The 19,081-nt window shown below is 44.7% G+C and overlaps 2 protein-coding genes across 2 annotated transcripts in view; both read left to right on the top strand.

Moving 5' to 3' along the window:
* The first annotated feature begins 399 nt into the window (after positions 1-399).
* On the top strand, positions 400-9,118 carry trmt1l (tRNA methyltransferase 1-like). Its single transcript, XM_029708059.1, has 15 exons — positions 400-460; positions 1,172-1,309; positions 1,464-1,526; positions 1,630-1,743; positions 2,357-2,427; positions 3,203-3,359; positions 3,749-3,869; positions 3,946-4,278; positions 5,111-5,323; positions 6,510-6,700; positions 6,834-6,912; positions 7,025-7,188; positions 7,275-7,337; positions 7,992-8,118; positions 8,377-9,118. Exons 1-15 carry the CDS (start codon positions 400-402, stop codon positions 8,567-8,569), a joined length of 2,088 nt encoding a protein of 695 aa, XP_029563919.1. The 3' UTR covers positions 8,570-9,118.
* Positions 9,119-15,904: 6,786 nt separating this feature from the next.
* niban1a (niban apoptosis regulator 1a) overlaps positions 15,905-19,081 on the top strand; it is a 37,640-nt gene continuing 34,463 nt past the window's right edge. The window contains exon 1 of the mRNA XM_029708057.1: positions 15,905-16,198. Within this exon, the coding sequence (XP_029563917.1) occupies positions 16,144-16,198 (55 nt within the window). The 5' untranslated portion in view covers positions 15,905-16,143. The remainder of the gene's footprint in view (positions 16,199-19,081) is intronic.

Here is a 19,081-nt window from a genome sequence, read left to right as displayed (position 1 = left end):
TTTTGAGGCTATACAGTGTTTGTTAACATTTACTTGTTTACCAACATTGGAGTAAAACAGTGTAAATATTTTGGGTTGTGATGGGGTAAGACCGTTAAACTATGCTCATAAAAAATCTGTAGGTACATATCATTAATGTATATCCAAAAATGTATGTAGCAACTGCTGATTGCCCCTTTAAGGATAATCAAGTGATTGCGTAGTAAGTTGAATGTATATATTTAACCCAGACATCTTAGATGTCTTAATTTTGTTATCCTATTCTATCATTGTTATCTCGTTGTTTCTTGCAAAAAATATTGTCTTCAAATAATAAAAAGTGATTAAAATGAAGGTTTACGCAATTTGCGTAGGGGGAGTAAAAAGCATAGCCTGCGTATTTCTCTCTACTTTAGTAAAATGGCGGAGCTCAAGGAAGGAGACGCCGAACAACTACACCAGGAGGACGTCGATATAAAAGGTTCGAAAACTACGACTGTCTATATTTTAGTGAAAACTAAAGACAATATTAATTTATACACAATACAATATACATCCAGCATCCTTATTATGAGGTAAATATGCCTTGATTTCGACTTTTTAACTGCTGAAGTAAATGAGGGCCTCACCACGGAGCTCCACCATGGGACCTAGTAGTAAATAATCTTGATAACAGGAAATAAGCTGCCGTGAAAAACGTAGCTATTACAAATAACGTAGCTATATCGAATTGTCTTCACATTGTATTGATTAAATACTTCGATTTACATTTGTCCTCGTTTTATATTTTACGTAGCAATGGTCTGGTCACGGAGCTCCGCAATAGGACCGTAGGGGTTGCAGCGGTTCACAATTTCGAAACCCAACCTACGTACATCATCGCGCCGCACATTTTAATTGTGACAATCTATATTGTCCCCCACCCACCCCTTCCACAAAGACAATTTAAAAATACGCAGCAAAATCATAGGAACTCTTTTAGTCCAGTGCATGTTTCTCATTTAGAAACCAGGTAACATTTTAACATTGATGTTGTCTAGGAGGTTATAAACATCACTAAGTTGTGTGACTCAACAAATCTTGGGAAAAACACATAATTCATTATTTCTCACTATACATATTTGAAATGACTCTCTATGAATCATTTGGGGTATGATATTCTGATCTAGTCCAGTCTAAACTTGTCCATTAGGTGGTGGAGTCTCAGACACACTGGTCCCAGAAGAGAGACAGCTTGCTGAGGATGATGCATCTTCAGCCAGTAGTACTGTGGGGAAGACTGAGGCACTGGCAGGGGACAATGATGCCAAACCATCAACCACAACCAGCGGTAATAAAAACACCATTCACTGTATATAGACCCAGAAATGAGTCCAGTACCCATTCATTATTTGAATGCATTCAGTTGCCTTTGATTCTAGATGATGAGTATGACCATGAGTATAGGCTTTTGTTTAACGATCCTTTCAATACTAATGTTACAGATAGACATATCTCTATCCAGACCAAACTAGAGGGCCTGGAGGTGCTGACCGACCTAAACGGAGGCAAGATAATCTTTCTTAAAAAGTATATAAATAGTCTTCCCTCCTATGCTTTTGTATTTACCAGTTCCAATCTCATTGCTCTATCACTCTCTGTTTTCCACAGCTGGGAGGAAGGCGTGTCCACTATGTCCTGAGGAGAAGTTTAAGGCCTGCTACAGCCACAAGCTACGACGCCACCTCCAGAACCTCCACTGGAAGGTCTATGTGGAGTTTGAAGGTACCATCATCACCATACGAAGATGATATTGCTATGCTGTCTACTACAGTATGCATGTGCACAAACACACCTGCTGAGTCTCTTCAGTGAGGGAAAAAAGTATTTGATCCCCTGCTGATTTTGTACGTTTGCTCACTGACAAAGAAATGAGGAGTCTATAATTTTAATGGTAGGTTTATTTGAACAGTGAGAGACAGAATAACAACAAAAAAATCAAGAAAAACACATGTCAAAAATGTTATAAATGATTTGCATTTTAATGAGGGAAATAAGTATTTGACCCCCTCTCACACTGGCCCAAAACTCTTAACTGCTAGACTACCTGCCGGATGTGAGCAGAAATGCTTTAGGAAAGTAATTGAGTGAGTTGTGTAACTTGTATAGATTTAGGCTTCCTATTCCTAAGTAATCACTGGTAAAGATTGACAGTGAATAATATGACAGTCAGTGAAGTGTAACACTGGAGTTAAATGATACCGCAGTGCTGGCAGCAGTACAGTTATGGGAAGGTTTTCAAGGGAAATGGCATCAACTGGTAGTACGATGTTCCCTGATGATGACCTACAATAACCTCTGACCCCCCCCCCCCCCCCCCCCCCCCCCCACCCCATAGGTCAGAAGATGTGCATCTGTCACCTGCCCTGCAGACAGCTGAGGCCCAGCCCCAGCCCCAATGGAGACCAGGTGAGACTCTGTCCATCACACCGGATAACCAACACCAGAAATGACTGAGGGACACTTGTCTCCACAATGTCTTTATTTTTTTCTTTCCAAATCAACTCTAATTGCATGAAAGTTACTGTTTGAAGCATGGTACCATGGTAAGTATGTGTGTTACTGTATGAAGCATGGTACCATGGTAAGTATGTGTGTTACTGTATGAAGCATGGTACCATGGTAAGTATGTGTGTTACTGTATGAAGCATGGTACCATGGTAAGTATGTGTGTTACTGTATGAAGCATGGTACCATGGTAAGTATGTGTGTTACTGTATGAAGCATGGTACCATGGTAAGTATGTGTGTTACTGTATGAAGCATGGTACCATGGTAAGTATGTGTGTTACTGTATGAAGCATGGTACCATGGTAAGTATGTGTGTTACTGTATGAAGCATGGTACCATGGTAAGTATGTGTGTTACTGTATGAAGCATGGTACCATGGTAAGTATGTGTGTTACTGTATGAAGCATGGTACCATGGTAAGTATGTGTGTTACTGTTTGAAGCATGGTACCATGGTAAGTATGTGTGTTACTGTATGAAGCATGGTACCATGGTAAGTATGTGTGTTACTGTATGAAGCATGGTACCATGGTAAGTATGTGTGTTACTGTATGAAGCATGGTACCATGGTAAGTATGTGTGTTACTGTATGAAGCATGGTACCATGGTAAGTATGTGTGTTACTGTATGAAGCATGGTACCATGGTGACCGTGTGTGTATGTGTTCTGCCCCAGGCTCCAGGCAGGCTGGTGGCACATTACCACTGTGTAGTGTGTTCAGTCACCATCGCCCGCAAGACGGACATGATCAGTCACCTGAAACGCCACGTCAACAAGGGAGAGACTGAGGCCAGCTACTCAGGCAGCTCTGATGTGCCCTTTGAGGAGCCAGGTGAACTCTCACCAACCTTAAGCGAAACACGAAACCAAAGTTTCTGTATAGCACTTTGACAATAAATACATTTGATTGATTGATTTTATACTAGGGGTAGCAGGTAGCCTAGTGGTTAGAGTGTTGGGCCAGTAACCGAAAGGTTGGTAGATCAAATCCCCGAGCTGACAAGGTAAAGATCTGTCGCTCTGCCCCTGAACAAGGCAGTTCACCCATTGTTCCAAGGCTGTCATTGTAAATAAGAATGTGTTCTTAACTGACTTGCCTAGTTAAATGTAAAAAAAAAAATGTAAATACTTGAAACCTTGACCAAAACACAACCCTTCTATACACAGTTGGAAATGCAGATTGAAAATGTATTCTCTCGCCTTTTTCTCATTGGTTGACAGCTCCGTCTGGACAGGCCTATGAGATAATGAAAGAGCTGGGGACCAATGTTCAGCTCATGCCCAACCATACGACCCCACAGAAGACTGACACCTACTTCAACCGCAAGATGAAGACCAACAGGTCAAACAATGTTACATTTGTTTGGGTTTCATAAAAGAACAGTGACTGACTGAAAGTGTTGGTGTGTGTGTTACAGGCAGCTAGTATTCTGTTCCCTGGCGGTCCTGGCTGAGGAGAGGAACCCGTTGGAGAGTCTGGATGCGTTTGGGGCCACAGGCATTATGGGACTCCAGTGGGCCAAGCACCTGCGGAACGCCGTCAAGGTGACCATAACCGACATCAATGAGGTGTGTGTCAAGATGATCCGCGAGAACTGCAACCTCAACCACATCCGGGTGGAGGGGTCGCGGGGGTCATCCCGGGTCCCTGACGGGGGGGCAGGGGACGTGGACGGGGTGCCCATCGCTACTGTGGAGGTCGCCAAGATGGATGCCAACGTTATCATGCACCTGAGGTCTTTTGACTACATGTGAGTAGGAGGAGATAGGGAGGGAATGTCTTATTGATGGGGGTGGTGGTGGTGGTGGGAGGAGATAGGGAGGGAACGTCTTATTGGTGGGGGGGAGGAGATAGGGAGGGAACGTCTTATTGGTGGGGGGGAGGAGATAGGGAGGGAACGTCTTATTGGTGGGGGGGAGGAGATAGGGAGGGAACGTCTTATTGGTGGGGGGGAGGAGATAGGGAGGGAACGTCTTATTGGTGGGGGGGAGGAGATAGGGAGGGAACGTCTTATTGGTGGGGGGGAGGAGATAGGGAGGGAACGTCTTATTGGTGGGGGGGAGGAGATAGGGAGGGAACGTCTTATTGGTGGGGGGGAGGAGATAGGGAGGGAACGTCTTATTGGTGGGGGGGGGAGGAGATAGGGAGGGAACGTCTTATTGGTGGGGGGGAGGAGATAGGGAGGGAACGTTTTATTGGTGGGGGGGAGGAGATAGGGAGGGAACGTCTTATTGGTGGGGGGGGGGAGATAGGGAGGGAACGTCTTATTGGTGGGGGGGGGGGGAGATAGGGAGGGAACGTCTTATTGGTGGGGGGGTGGTGGGAGGAGATAGGGAGGGAACGTCTTATTGGTGGGGGTGCATCTCTGTAGTGAGAAACGTCACCTCCTTTCTTTCTCCTCTATCGTTTGTCTTGACATTTGTCAAACAATCACTCAGTCTAGAAGGCTTCAGAGCCCAATGTTGTATCATTCAGTAACCCTATTTACAGTATATGATGGCCTGCAGTGGTTCTATAGACGCTTCACATTATCCATCAAGCCGAACACACACCAACCGTTGTTTCCATGGTGACCCCCTCAGACACCTGGACCCGTTCGGCACGGCGGTCAATTATCTGGACTCTGCTTTCCGGAACATCCGGAACCTGGGCATCATCTCTGTGACGTCCACGGACACGGGCTCCCTCTACTCCAAGTCCCTGAACGTCACGATGCGCCACTATGGCTCGAATATAGTCCGCACAGAGTACTACAAGGAGCTGGCTGCACGCATGGTGCTGGCCACTGTAGCCAGGTAGGTGAAATACTCCAAGGAGCTGGCTGCACGCAATGGTGCTGGCCACTGTAGCCAGGTAGGTGAAATACTCCAAGGAGCTGGCTGCACGCAATGGTGCTGGCCACTGTAGCCAGGTAGGTGAAATACTCTGTTTATTTACCACTGAATTACTGGTCTACGGTGAAATTACTGTCTGTGACTGTGTGTGTGTAACATTTTCATTGTGTATGTCTTTGTTTAACTTGTGTGTGTTTTTCTTTGGGGTGGCTTTGAGATGCTGTTGACATTGAGAGTAACTTGTGTGTGTGGGATGTATGCTTCAGTGTGTGTGGGATGTATGCTTCAGTGTGTGGGATGTATGCTTCAGTGTGTGTGGGATGTATGCTTCAGTGTGTGTGGGATGTATGCTTCAGTGTGTGTGGGATGTATGCTTGTGTGTGTGGGATGTATGCTTCAGTGTGTGTGGGATGTATGCTTCAGTGTGTGTGGGATGTATGCTTCAGTGTGTGTGGGATGTATGCTTCAGTGTGTGTGTGGGATGTATGCTTCAGTGTGTGTGTGGGATGTATGCTTCAGTGTGTGTGTGGGATGTATGCTTCAGTGTGTGTGTGTGTGGGATGTATGCTTTAGTGTGTGTGTGTGGGATGTATGCTTCAGTGTGTGTGTGTGTGTGGGATGTATGCTTCAGTGTGTGTGTGTGTGTGTGGGATGTATGCTTCAGTGTGTGTGGGATGTATGCTTCAGTGTGTGTGTATGTGGGATGTATGCTTCAGTGTGTGTGTGTGTGGGATGTATGCTTCAGTGTGTGTGTGTGTGGGATGTATGCTTCAGTGTGTGTGTGTGTGTGTGTGGGATGTATGCTTCAGTGTGTGTGTGTGTGGGATGTATGCTTCAGTGTGTGTGTATGTGGGATGTATGCTTCAGTGTGTGTGTGTGTGGGATGTATGCTTCAGTGTGTGTGTGTGTGTGTGTGGGATGTATGCTTCAGTGTGTGTGTGTGTGGGATGTATGCTTCAGTGTGTGTGTGTGTGTGGGATGTATGCTTCAGTGTGTGTGTGGGATGTATGCTTCAGTGTGTGTGTGGGATGTATACTTCAGTGTGTGGGATGTATGCTTCAGTGTGTGGGATGTATGCTTCAGTGTGTGGGATGTATGCTTCAGTGTGTAGTATTTCATGCATCTGTCTCATGCGTGTTCCTTTCAGGGCGGCGGCACGCTGTAATAAGGGTATAGAAGTGTTGCTGGCGGTGGCTGTGGAACACTTTGTCCTGGTGGTCGTCAGAGTCCTCAGGGGTCCCACCCAGGCCGACGAGTCAGCCAAGAGGATCAGACAGCTCATCCACTGCCAGTGGTGTGAGGAGAGGGTGTTCCTCAAACAGGGGAGCATGGTGGAGGGTAAGAAGGTTAAGTAGAGTAGAGGGTAAGTCTGGAAATGGTTCAGGGGTTTCTGATAGGAGGAGAGGACGGTACATGTGGAGGGCAATTTGAAGTCACTCTGTAGTTATGATTTTCACTTTTCCCCCTACAGAAAACCTGTACAGACAACTGCCCTGCAACTGTCATGGAAGCATGCCTGGCAAGACAGCAGTGGAGCTGGGGCCGCTATGGTACTTTTTGCATATATTCGGTGATAGACAATATTTGAGCCAGTGAAGTAGTTCTGGTAAAGCTCCATCTTTAAGTGTTTAACTGTAACCTGCATATCTTTTTCTCTCCCAGGTCTGGTCCTCTGTTTAACTCCGGGTTCCTGAGGAGGATGTTGTTTGCAGCAGTGCAGCACAGTATGGAGGATATTCAGCCTCTAGTCAAGACTCTGATCTGTGAGTCAGAGTGCACAACCCTCAAGTCCTCTGTTCACGGGCCCACTGCACTCACCAACCAAGGTAATCTCTAGGGTCGTGGGTGTGTCTATGTGGAGGGGGCGGGTGGTGGAGGGATTCTATTGACATGTTGTATGTTTCCTCTCCAGTGGAATGTGGTGTAGTCATCAAGGTACAGAAGGTGGAGGAGTCAGGCACCACTGACCACTCAGGTAACAAGACACACATTCTGTTATAAAGAGAGGCCTTCTCCTGTCTACAACATTAGCTCCTTCACCTGTCTACAACATTAGCTCCTTCACCTGTCTACAACATTAGCTCCTTCACCTGTCTACAACATTAGCTCCTTCTCCTGTCTACAACATTAGCTCCTTCTCCTGTCTACAACATTAGCTCCTTCACCTGTCTACAACATTAGCTCCTTCACCTGTCTACAACATTAGCTCCTTCTCCTGTCTACAACATTAGCTCCTTCTCCTGTCTACAACATTAGCTCATTCACCTGTCTACAACATTAGCTCCTTCACCTGTCTACAACATTAGCTCCTTCACCTGTCTACAACATTAGCTCCTTCTCCTGTCTACAACATTAGCTCCTTCACCTGTCTACAACATTAGCTCCTTCACCTGTCTACAACATTAGCTCCTTCTCCTGTCTACAACATTAGCTTCTTCACCTGTCTACAACATTAGCTCCTTCACCTGTCTACAACATTAGCTCCTTCTCCTGTCTACAACATTAGCTCCTTCACCTGTCTACAACATTAGCTCCTTCACCTGTCTACAACATTAGCTCCTTCACCTGTCTACAACATTAGCTCTTTTCAGACTGGATGCCATGTTGTTGTAATGTTACTTTAACACAGGGAAGAGAAAGACAGGAGATGAGCCAGGTAATGTGGTGAAGAAGCTGAAATCAGACGGGTCTCTGGAGCACCCAGCGTTCTACTACGGTATTCACCGCCACAGCATCAGAGGCATGAACATGCCCAAGTGAGTGACCCCTAACACTACGTCACAACTTTGACAAAGATTGCCTGAGGTCAGAACGCATCCGTTTCTGTTTTTTCTTTTCGGAAGCAGTATTCAAACATGTAAGGGGTTGCAACAGTGTTTCCACCTTTTAGAGCTCTGTGGTTCTAAATCAGCTTTAGTGGATATTATGTTATTACAGTCTTATTACACAAATAAAAGAGCTCAATGTAAATGTCTGTTCTATCTCCTCTCATCCATCCATCCCCCTCTCTCCAGGTTGAATAGGTTCCTGCAGTACTTGACGGAGGCGGGCTTCAGAGTGAGCCGCACCCACTTTGACCCAACAGGGGTGCGGACCGACGCCACGCTGGACCAGTTCAAGTCGGTGCTCACCAAATACAGTGTGCCCACCTACACCAACACCACAGCAACCCAAAACCCAGAGGAGACGGTACGGGCCATGGAGTGACCCACCCTGGGGAGAATCAAGGCCTCATCACCTCTCTCCCTCTCAGAGGTGACATATGTCTCAAATGCCACCCTGTTCTCTATATAGTGCACTACTTTAGACCAGGGCCCATAACCCTATTCCCTATATAGTGCACTACTTTTGACCAGGGCCCATAGTAGTACACTATAGGTAATAGGGTGGCATTTTCTCTCTGTGCAGGGACACTGGTTGTGAAGAGTGGCTCACTCTGTACTGATTTGTATTTTCCTCTTGGTTTCATTCATCACTGGTACTTTGTAAATGTTCTCTTAGAAGACACAATGCTTCTAGATTAATAGAGGTCTGCTTTTCCAATAGAGCTGAAATATTGGTTAAATGCCGACAGATAATAGCCTCTATTCTGCTCACTGACTCATATTTATTATTCTTGTGAATAATTCCTTTACAATTTTATTTTCTGAGTTCATCTTAAAGTTCATGGTGGCTGTTTTCATCTTTCAATCCTTTTTTTTAATGTACATTTTTACTCTGGGTAAAAGGTAATAAAATGTTGTTGCAAAGCCTGAAGACCCCCTGTGTAAATGTGTGTTTTAAGTTATGGACATTCACATTCCTCCCAGTAATTCCCCTGATTTACATAGTTTTTGACTGAGACAGGTTCTGCCATGTTTTGGGACTTCTGTAGGAGTATGTTCTGACAGGTTCTGCCATGTTTTGGGACTTCTGTAGGAGTCAACCTTGTATCTGTATCCTTACCATAATCTCAGCATCTACATCCAAGCCAACACAGTACAGTCCCAAAACATACAGTACTTTTCTGAGAGGAGGGACTGTCTGGAAGGTGTTATTTAGAAGGGTCGGGTGCTGAATTTCACCCTGGATATCATCAGTGAAACAAACACACACACGTGTGTGTATATATGTGTATATATATATGTGTGTGTGTGTGTGTGTTTCACTGGTGGAATTCAGTGTATATATATATATATATATAAAAAAAAAAGCTGCCCTTTGGAAATGGAGTCATTCCCTTTGGCTCTAAGACCTCAGGTCACACCAAGGAGAAATACTGTATTCAAAATGGCCTGTGACTTTTTCCACATTTTGTTGTGTTACAGCCTGAATTTACAATGGATTCAATTTAGATTTTGTGTCACTGGCCTACACACAACACCCATATTGTCAAAGATTTTTGGGGGATAATGTTTAGAAATGAATTAAAAATGAAAAGCTGAAATGTGTTCAACCTCTTTGTTATGGCAAGCCTAAATATATTACATGACCAAAAGTATATGGACACCTGCTCGTCGAACATCTCATTCCAAAATCATGGGCATTAATATGGAGTTGGTCCCCCCTTTGCTGCTCTAACAGCCTCAACAATTCTGGGAAGACTTTCCACTAGATGTTGGGACACTACTGCTGGGACATGCTTCCATTCAGCCACAAGAGTATTAATGAGGTCGGGACTGATGTTGGGCGATTAGGCCTGGCTCGCAGTCGTCGTTCCAATTCATCCCAAAGGTGTTTGATGGGATTGAGGTCAGGGCTCTATGCAGGCCAGTCAGGTTCTTCAACACCAATCTTGACAGACCATTTCTGTATGAACCTAGCTTTCTGCACAGGGACATTGTCATGCTGAAACAGGAAAGGGCCTTCCCCAAACTGTTGCCACAAAATTAGAAGCACAGAATTGTTTAGAATGTCATTGTATGCTGTAGCGTTAAAATTTCCCTTCACTGGAACTAAGGGGCATAGCCCGAACCATGAAAAACATTCCCAGACCATTATTCCTCGTCCACCAAACTTTATAGTCGGCACTATGCATTCAGGCAGGTAGCGTTCTCCTGGCATCCGCCAAGCCCAGATTCGTCCGTTGGACTGCCAGATGGTGAAGTGTGATTCATCACTCCAGAGAACGCGTTTCCACTTTTTCAGAGTCCAATGGCGGAGAGCTTTACACCACTCCAGCCAATGCTTGGCATTGCGCATGGGGATCTTAGGCTTGTGTGCGGCTGTTTATTTATGGAGATTGCATGGCTGTGTGCTCGATTTTATACAGCTGTCAGCAACGGGTGTGGCTGAAATAGCCGAATCCACTAATTGGAAGGGGTGGCCACATACTTTTGTATATATAGTGTAAGTTCAGGAGTAGAAATGTGCTTAATAAGTGGCATGGACTCACTCTGTGTGCAATAATAATGTTTAACATGATCTCTGTACCCCACACATACAATTATCCCTCAGTCGACCAGTGAATTTCAAACACAAAGACCAGGGACGTTTTCCAATGCCTCGCAAAGAAGAGTACCTATTGGTACATGGGTAAAAAAAAGAAAAATCTGACATTGAATATCCCTTTGAGTATGGTGAAGTTATTAATAACACTTTGGATGGTGTATCAATGCACCAAGTCACTACAAAGATACAGGCGTCCTTCCTAACTCAGTTGCCGGAGAGGAAGGAAACCGCTCAGGGGGCCAATGGGGATTTAAAACACATTTAATGGCTGGAATAGGAAAAAACTGAGAATGGATCAACAACATTTTAGTTACTTCACAATAATTGACAGAGTTAAAAGAAGGAAGCCTGTACATCCTGTCCAACGGCAGGACAGAACAGCTACGTCCGGTAAGATGAGGGGTGGGGGTGTGTGTCTATTTGTCAATAACAGCTGGTGCGTGATGTCTAATATTAAGGTAGTCTCGAGGTATTGCTCGCCTATGGTAAAGTACCTCATCTATATTTTTCGTAGCTGTCTATTTACTGCACTCAACAAGCTGTATAGGGCCATAAACAAACAAGAAAATTCTCATCCAGAAGCAGCGCTCCTAGTGGCCGGGGACTTTAATGCAGGCAAACAAATCATTTTACCTAATTTCTACCAGCATGTCACATGTGCAACTAGAGGAAAAAAACTCTAGACCACCTTTACTCCACACACAGAGACGCATAGAAAGCTCCCCCTCGCCCTCCATTTGGAAAATCTGACCATAATTCTATCCTCCTGATTCCTGCTTACAAGTAAAAACTAAAGCAGGAAGTACCAGTGACTCGCTCAATACGGAAGTGGTCAGATAACGAGGATGCTATGCTACAGGACTGTTTTGCTAGCACAGACTGGAATATGTTCTGGGATTCATCCAATGGCATTCACAAGTATATCACCCCAGTCACCGGCTTCATCAATAAATACATCTACGAAACGAGGTCCCCACAGTGACCGTACGTACATATCCCAACCAGAAGCCATGGATTACAGGCAACCTTCGCACCGAGCTATAGGCTAGAGCTGCAGCTTTCAAGGAGCAGGGCACTAATCCTGACACTTATAAGAAATCCCACTAGGCCCTCAGATGAACGATCAAACAGGCAAAGCGTCAATACAGGACTAAGATTGAATCCTACTGCACCTGCTCTGATGCTCGGCAGATGTGGCCGGGCTTGCAAACTATTACTGACTACAAAGGGAAACTCAGCTGCGAGCTGCCCAGTGACGTGAGCCTACCAGACGGGCTAAATGCTTTATATGCTCGTTTCGAGGCAAGCAACACTGAAGCGAGCATGAGAGCACCAGCTGTTCCGGACGACTGTGTGAACACGCTCCCCGTTGCCGATGTGAGCAAGACCTTTAAACAGGTCAACATTCACAAGGCCGCGGGGCCAGATGGATTACCAGGACATGTACTCAGAGCATGCGCGGACCAACTGGCAAGTGTCTTCACTGACATTTTCAACCTCTCCCTGACCGAGTCTGTAATGCCTACATGTTTCAAGCAGACCACCATAATCCCTGTGCTCAAGAAACCTGCCTAAATGACTACCACCCTGTAGCACTCATGTTGGTAGCCATGAAGTGCTTTGAAAGGCGGGCCATGGCTCACATCAACACCATCCTCCCGGAAACCCTAGACCCTAGTTTGCATACCGCCCCAACAGATCCACAGATGACGCAATCTCAATCGCACTCTACACTGCCCTTTCCCACCTGGACAAAAGGAACACCTATGTGAGAATGCTGTTCATTGACTACAGCTCAGCGTTCAACACCATAGTGCCCACAAAGCTCATCGCTAAGCTAAGGAATTTGGGACTAAACACCTCCCTCTCTAACTGGATCCTGGAATTCCTGACGGGCCGCCCCCAGGTGGTAAGAGTAGACACCAACACATCTGCCACGCTCATCCTCAACACAGGGGCCCCTCAGGGGTGCGTGGTTCGTCCCCTCCTGTACTCCCTGTTCACCCACAACTGCATGGCCAAGCACGACTCCAACACCATCATTACGTTTGCTGATGACACAACGGTGGTAGGCCTGATCACCGACAATGATGAGACAGCCTATAGGGTACGTCAGAGACCTGGCAGTGTGGTGCCAGGGCAACAACCTCTCCCTCAACATGAGCTAGACAAAGGAGATAATTGTGGACTACAGGAAAAGGAGGGCCGAACACACCCCCATTCACATCGATGGGGCTGTAGTGGAGCAGGTTGAGAGTTTCAAGTTAATTTGTGTCCACATTCCCAACAAACTATCATGGTCCAAACACACCGAGAAAGTAGTGAAGAGGGCACGACAACACCTTTTCCACCTGAGGAGAATGAAAAGATTTGGCATGGGTCCCCAGATCCTCTAAAAGTTCTACAGCTCCACCATCGAGAGCATCCTGGCCGGTTGCATCAACGCCTGGTATGGCAACTGTTCGGCATCTGACCGCAAGGTGCTACAGAGGGCAGTGAGTGCAGCCCAGTACATCACTGGGGCCAAGCTTCCTGACATCCAGGACCTATATACTAGGCATGTCAGAGGAAGGCCCAAAAAATGGCATGACAAGCGATATCGGAGCACCAAGTCTAGGTCCAAAAGGCTCCTTAACAGCTTCTATCCCCATGCCAAAAGACTGCTGAACAAGTAATGAAATGGCCACCCAGACTATTTACATTGACACCCCCACCCTTTGTTTTTACACTGCTGCTACTCGCTATTTATAATCTATGCATAGTCACTTTACCCCTACCTACATGTACATATACCTCACGTAACCTGTATCCCCGCACACTGACGCGGTACCGGTACCCCCTGTATATAGCCTCATTATTTTTATCTTATTGTGTTATTTATTTATTTTTTACTTTAGTTTATTTAGTAAATATTTTCTTAACTTTATTTTCTTTAAACTACATAGTTGGTTAAGGGCTTGTAAGTAAACATTTCACGGTAAGTTATACACCTGTTGTATTCGGCATGTGACAAATAAAATGGGATTTGATTTGAGTACAAAATATTCCAAAACATGCATTCTGTTTGCAACAAGGCACGACTGTAATACTGCAAAGAATGTGGCAAAGCAAATAACTTTTTTTCCTTTTTAGTAAATCCAATACAACACATTACCAAGTACCACCCTACATATTTTCAAGCATAGTGTGGTGGTGGCTGCATGGTGTTATGGATATGCTTGTATTGTTAAGGACATGGGAGTTTTTCCAGGATAAAAAAAGAACAGAATGGAGCTTAGCAAAGCCAAATCCTAGAGGAAAATCTGGTTCAGTCTGCTTTCCACCAGACACTGGGAGATTAATTCACCTTTCAGCAGGACGATAACCTAAAACACAAGGCCAAATATACACTGGCGTTGCTTACCAAGATACATTGTATGTTCCTGAGTGGCCTAGTTACAATTATGACTTATATGGGCTTGAAAATCTATGGCGAGACTTAAAATGGCTGTCTAGCAATGATCAACAACCAACTTGACAGAGCTTGAAGAATTTTTAAAAGAATAATGTGCAAATATTGTACAATACAGGTGTGCAAAGCTCCTACAGACTTACCCAGAAAGACTCACAGCAGTAATCGCTGCCAAAGGTGATTCTAACATGTATTGACTCAGTGGTGTGAATACTTACGTAAATTAGATATTTCTGTATTTAATTTTCAATAAATGTGCAAATATTTCTAAAAACATGTTTTCACTTCGTCATTATGGCATATTGTGTGTAGATGTAGGGGAGAAAAATCTTAATCCACTTTGAATAAAGGCTGTAACACAACATTAAAAAAAGTCAAAGGTTATCAATAGTTTCTGAAGGAGCTGTAGTTTATGGTTCCCTGAGGTGTCACGAGTGCTGTCTTCGAATTCCCTGTCATAAATCAGCCAAGGCGCAGCGTGCCGGTAGTTCCACATATTTTATTAGTGAACCCGAACAAAACAAGAAACAGGTGAAACTGAAACAAACGTGACATTCTGGGGCTGCTCAAACACAGCTGCACAAAAACAAGATCCCATGAAAACACAGGGAAAAACAGGCTGCCTAAGTATGGCTTCCAATCAGAGACAACGAATGACAGCTGCCTCTGATTGGAAACCATACACGGCCAAAACATAGAACACCAAACACAGAATGCCCACCCGCCTATCACACCCTGACCTAACTAAACAGAGAAAACACAGCTCTCCTAGGTCAGAGCGTGACATGAGGTCCTATGGCTCAGAGAGAGGCGCTAGGGAGGAGGTGGAGACAGTGAAAACACACACATAAAATACATGAATGTATGTCCCTAAGGAAGGATGAGGGGAGGAACGATTGCTCAGGCACATAGTAGGCTTTTTAGTTGGGTGGAGTTGGTTAAGGCTGCTGCTCCCATAACTAGCTGTCTCTGGTTGTGTTAACTAGAAGCTAAAAGAATATAGGGGGATAATGCATAGGGCGTTGGCTTAGCGCAGTTTAACGGCGCCATTAAATGCTCCAGGGGTAATTCCGTTAGCATTTTGGCATGTTTTTCTAGATTTAGAACATAAAATAACATGTATAAAGCAAACATTATCCCTTAGGTCTGGCACAGCAAATACTTCCATTGTTTCATCACATGTTGCAGAACAGTGATTAAAACGTTTGTTCGGTGACTGAGTTGACAAGGCAAATAAAATACAATCATTTTTTCCTCATGCGTTGGTAAACAACAGCCCTTCCCAATAATGCAAAGAGAAAGAAAGTTTAGAAATAATAGAAAAGTAAACGCTTTTTTTGAGAGTTACTCAGGAAAAAAATCACATGGAAATGAGTAATAATTGATCATTATAAAATGCCGCAAAGTGTACATTTTAAGCTAAAATAATGCAACAAAATCCTTATTTTTTATGATAAAAGTTTCCCTTCCGGACAAGGATTGTCCAGAATCTCTGAGCTAATTTCTTGCTATTCTATAAATTTTTCCATGAGACTGCGATTTTTAATAGAATTTTAAGATGTTTTACTTTTAATAATATATATATCTTGGGGGGCTCCGGGGGTCGGGCTGCGGGGGTGTGTGCTAGGCCAGTGGCATAGGGTCCAAAGAATGAACGAGGAAGTAGCGCTTGTGGGATGGGGAGTTCACAATAACAGCTGGCATTGAATGACAGCCACACAGAGAGAGAGAGAGAGAGAGCGAGAGAGAGAGAGCGAGAGAGAGAGAGAGAGAGAGAGAGAGAGAGAGAGAGAGAGAGAGAGGCATCTACACTGTGCGACGCAGCGATCGATACGAGAGACTACACCGGAGTTAACCCAACGTGCAGAGAGTAGACCCTTGTCCACATCAGCTTGCCACCATGGGGATATCACCGTCCAGTCTCCTGGATGAAAGTAAATCCAACTACATAAGAGGTAAAGGACGCTTTTTCAAATGATTATGTGAGCTCTTACCTTTCGCTCCACTATAGACGGGTTAGCGCGGTAAACATTTACTGGAGACCGCAAGCTTATGGTAAGATTATGCCACTCTGTTTTCCATTGACAAAATTTGACAAAGCAATTTATTAAACTTTTTTTTACTTCACGATTCACTCTGTCACACAGCCTAGGCTACTAGCTTTATTTGATCTTTGACAGAATAGATTTGAACTCGTGGAACCCGTTTTTCTTTTTATCGTTTAATCTTTTTACCTCGTGTTTGTTCAGGAAAAGACAGGTATTTAAATCAAATCATGGCCTGTTGGAGGGGGACGACACACACATTGGAATAGCCTAAAAAGCATCATATTTGTTGAAATGTGAAATGTGCAACATGCTGTGAGACATAGACAGGATTCAGTGTACATTTTTGAATGACACTTGAGGTGACCCTAGTCTACCGTGTAAAATTAGCAAATAACAAATTGCCTTGTCAATGTCATCTGAGAAAGATCTCACATGAAAAAAATGGATGGAATGTAGGATCATAACTACACAGTCAGGTGTTAGGATCATCCTGGATGATGGCTACACTGGCTGGTCGATGTGGCTGTAGCCTGCATCATGTTATATCAGTAGCCTAGATATTTGACAGCAAAGGCATAGTTTAACTTTCATGTCATGGGAATTATACAGTAACAGTATAGGGTCTGTCTGTCTGTCTGTCCGTCCGTCCGTCCCGTCCTGTCCTGTCTGTCCGTCTGTCCAGTTGTATCTGGCAGTGCTTTATCAGGTCAGGTCAGTCCTGTCATTCTAGCCCTGCAGGCAGCTGAAAAGGGAGAAGTAGTCAAAAAAGTGCCTGGACCTGTTTTACCTTTCTACCTCTCTTCAGGTTACTGTGGTGACTACTGAGAAACATATGGGTGGGGACAGTGGACAAAGGATGATGTATTTCTCATGTATTGTGTGTGTGCCTGTGTGTGTGTGTGTGTCTTTGTGTGCCTGTGTGTGTGTCTGTGTGTGTGTGTGTCTGTGTGTGCCTGTGTGTGTCTGTGTGCCTGTGTGTGTGTGTGTGTCTGTGTGTGTGTGCCTGTGTGTGTCTGTGTGTGTGTGTGCCTGTGTGTGCCTGTGTGTGTGTCTGTGTGTGCCTGTGTGTGTGTCTGTGTGTGTGTGCCTGTGTGTGTGTCTGTGTGTGTGTGCCTGTGTGTGTCTGTGCCTGTGTGTGCCTGTGTGTGTCTGTGTGTCTGTGCCTGTGTGTGCCTGTGTGTGTCTGTGTGTGTGTGCCTGTGTGTGCCTGTCTGTGTGTGTCTGTGTGTGTGTGTCTGTGTTTGTCTGTGTGTGTCTGTGTGTGTCTGTGTGTGCATGTGTGTGTCTGTGTGTGTCTGTGTGTGTCTGTGTGTGTGTGTCTGTGTGTGTCTGTGTGTGTCTGTGTGTGTCTGTGTGTGTCTGTGTGTGTCTGTGTGTGTCTGTGTGTGTCTGTGTGTGTCTGTGTGTGTGTGTGTTTGGCGGCAGGTGCTAATGGAAAGTGCTTAGCCATGTCATTCTCTACCATTAACAATCATCCGATATTAATAATAACACTGTCCAAAGCCTCTTTTCATTGTGATAACATTCCTTACTCCTCCAACAAAAGCCTCAGAGGCCAAATTTGGGTGGCAGTGGCACAGACAGGGTTTGTTGTTTGAGCTAGTGATGCCATTACCATGAATTGTCTGTGGGTGTGTGGGTTCCACCCTGTTGTGAGTGTGTCTGTATGGTAATACATGATTCACTACCTGGCACCCGATAGAATGAAGCTTCTCTCATTACTAAGTGTCGTCATTACCCTTCTCAAGAGTCTGGAAGATGTTGTATTAAATTGAATTGTCAGATGAAGTCATGAACAATATCTGAGGTGACACTATATACAGTTACCTGACTGTCACAGAGCCGGGCTCCCTCCCTCCAGAACATAACTGACTTCTGAATTACTGCAATGTATGTGGTCCATGATATCAATATACATGGACAATCATCACTGACAATGGACACTGAATCAGTCAGAGAGCATATGCTGCTGCTGCCTATGAAAAGCAGAGTCAAATGAAAACCATATCCTTGGGCCACTTGAGCTGGCGTGTGATTGGCCTGTAAACTCTAGAGCTTCATGATCCTCTGAGCTCAGGACACAAAACATGTAAACATGACCAATAGCACAGAACTACAGGATACATTATTATCAGAGCTTTTGCTTTTTCAGGAAGTACATTTTTTTTAGCAGGCATTATTTCTCTTTGATTGAATAGTCAGCTTGCCATTCTTCTGCTGTTGCCAGTTTCCCCCAGCTGGAATGACACAATCTCTGAGATATTCAAACGCTTGGCTCAAGCTAGAGTGTTTCTGCAGAGACTAAGCAGCGCTGAAAGCAAGCCCACCTGTTGTTTATTCAGGCTTGTTGACTGAGTGGTCAGCGCTGTGTATTAAACAAAGAAAGACAAATCAACTCCCATACAAACATTGATCCATCAAGCTTCCAGTTTGAATGACAAAGAGTTTCTGCACGATGTCTGACTATTGAATTGTGTCATGGTATGGTTGAGTTCTGTGTTAAGTAGAAACTGTGCTTGTTATAAATGAAAGTGGCTGTTTTTATCTCATAGAACCGAGCCAAACTACAATGACGCAGTAAATCCTCTTCTATGGGGCAACACATGAAAGGGATGTCGGCTGCTATGACATCACCTGAAGAAAATGTATGTTTTCCACACAGGAAAGCTGTGCTTTTGTTAGCATGATACCACTGTGTGGTACTGCCAAAGACTTTTAGAACTATACCAAGATAGACCACAGCCTGTCGTTTCAAATGGAAACAAATGAGTCATAGTGGGCAGAACATAC

Source organism: Salmo trutta, chromosome 22 (assembly GCF_901001165.1).
Source record: "Salmo trutta chromosome 22, fSalTru1.1, whole genome shotgun sequence".
Taxonomy (NCBI): Eukaryota; Metazoa; Chordata; class Actinopteri; order Salmoniformes; family Salmonidae; genus Salmo; species Salmo trutta.
Note: the sequence above shows the minus strand (reverse complement) of the source record. Positions and strands in the feature narration are given on the sequence as shown.

Coding starts and splice junctions, on each gene's coding strand:
- trmt1l (XM_029708059.1), top strand. CDS start 400: ATGGCGGAGCTCAAGGAAGGAGACGCCGAACAACTACACCAGGAGGAC. Junction 2,428..3,202: donor CCAGCCCCAATGGAGACCAG/GTGAGACTCTGT, acceptor GTTCTGCCCCAG/GCTCCAGGCAGGCTGGTGGC. Junction 3,870..3,945: donor CGCAAGATGAAGACCAACAG/GTCAAACAATGT, acceptor TGTGTGTTACAG/GCAGCTAGTATTCTGTTCCC.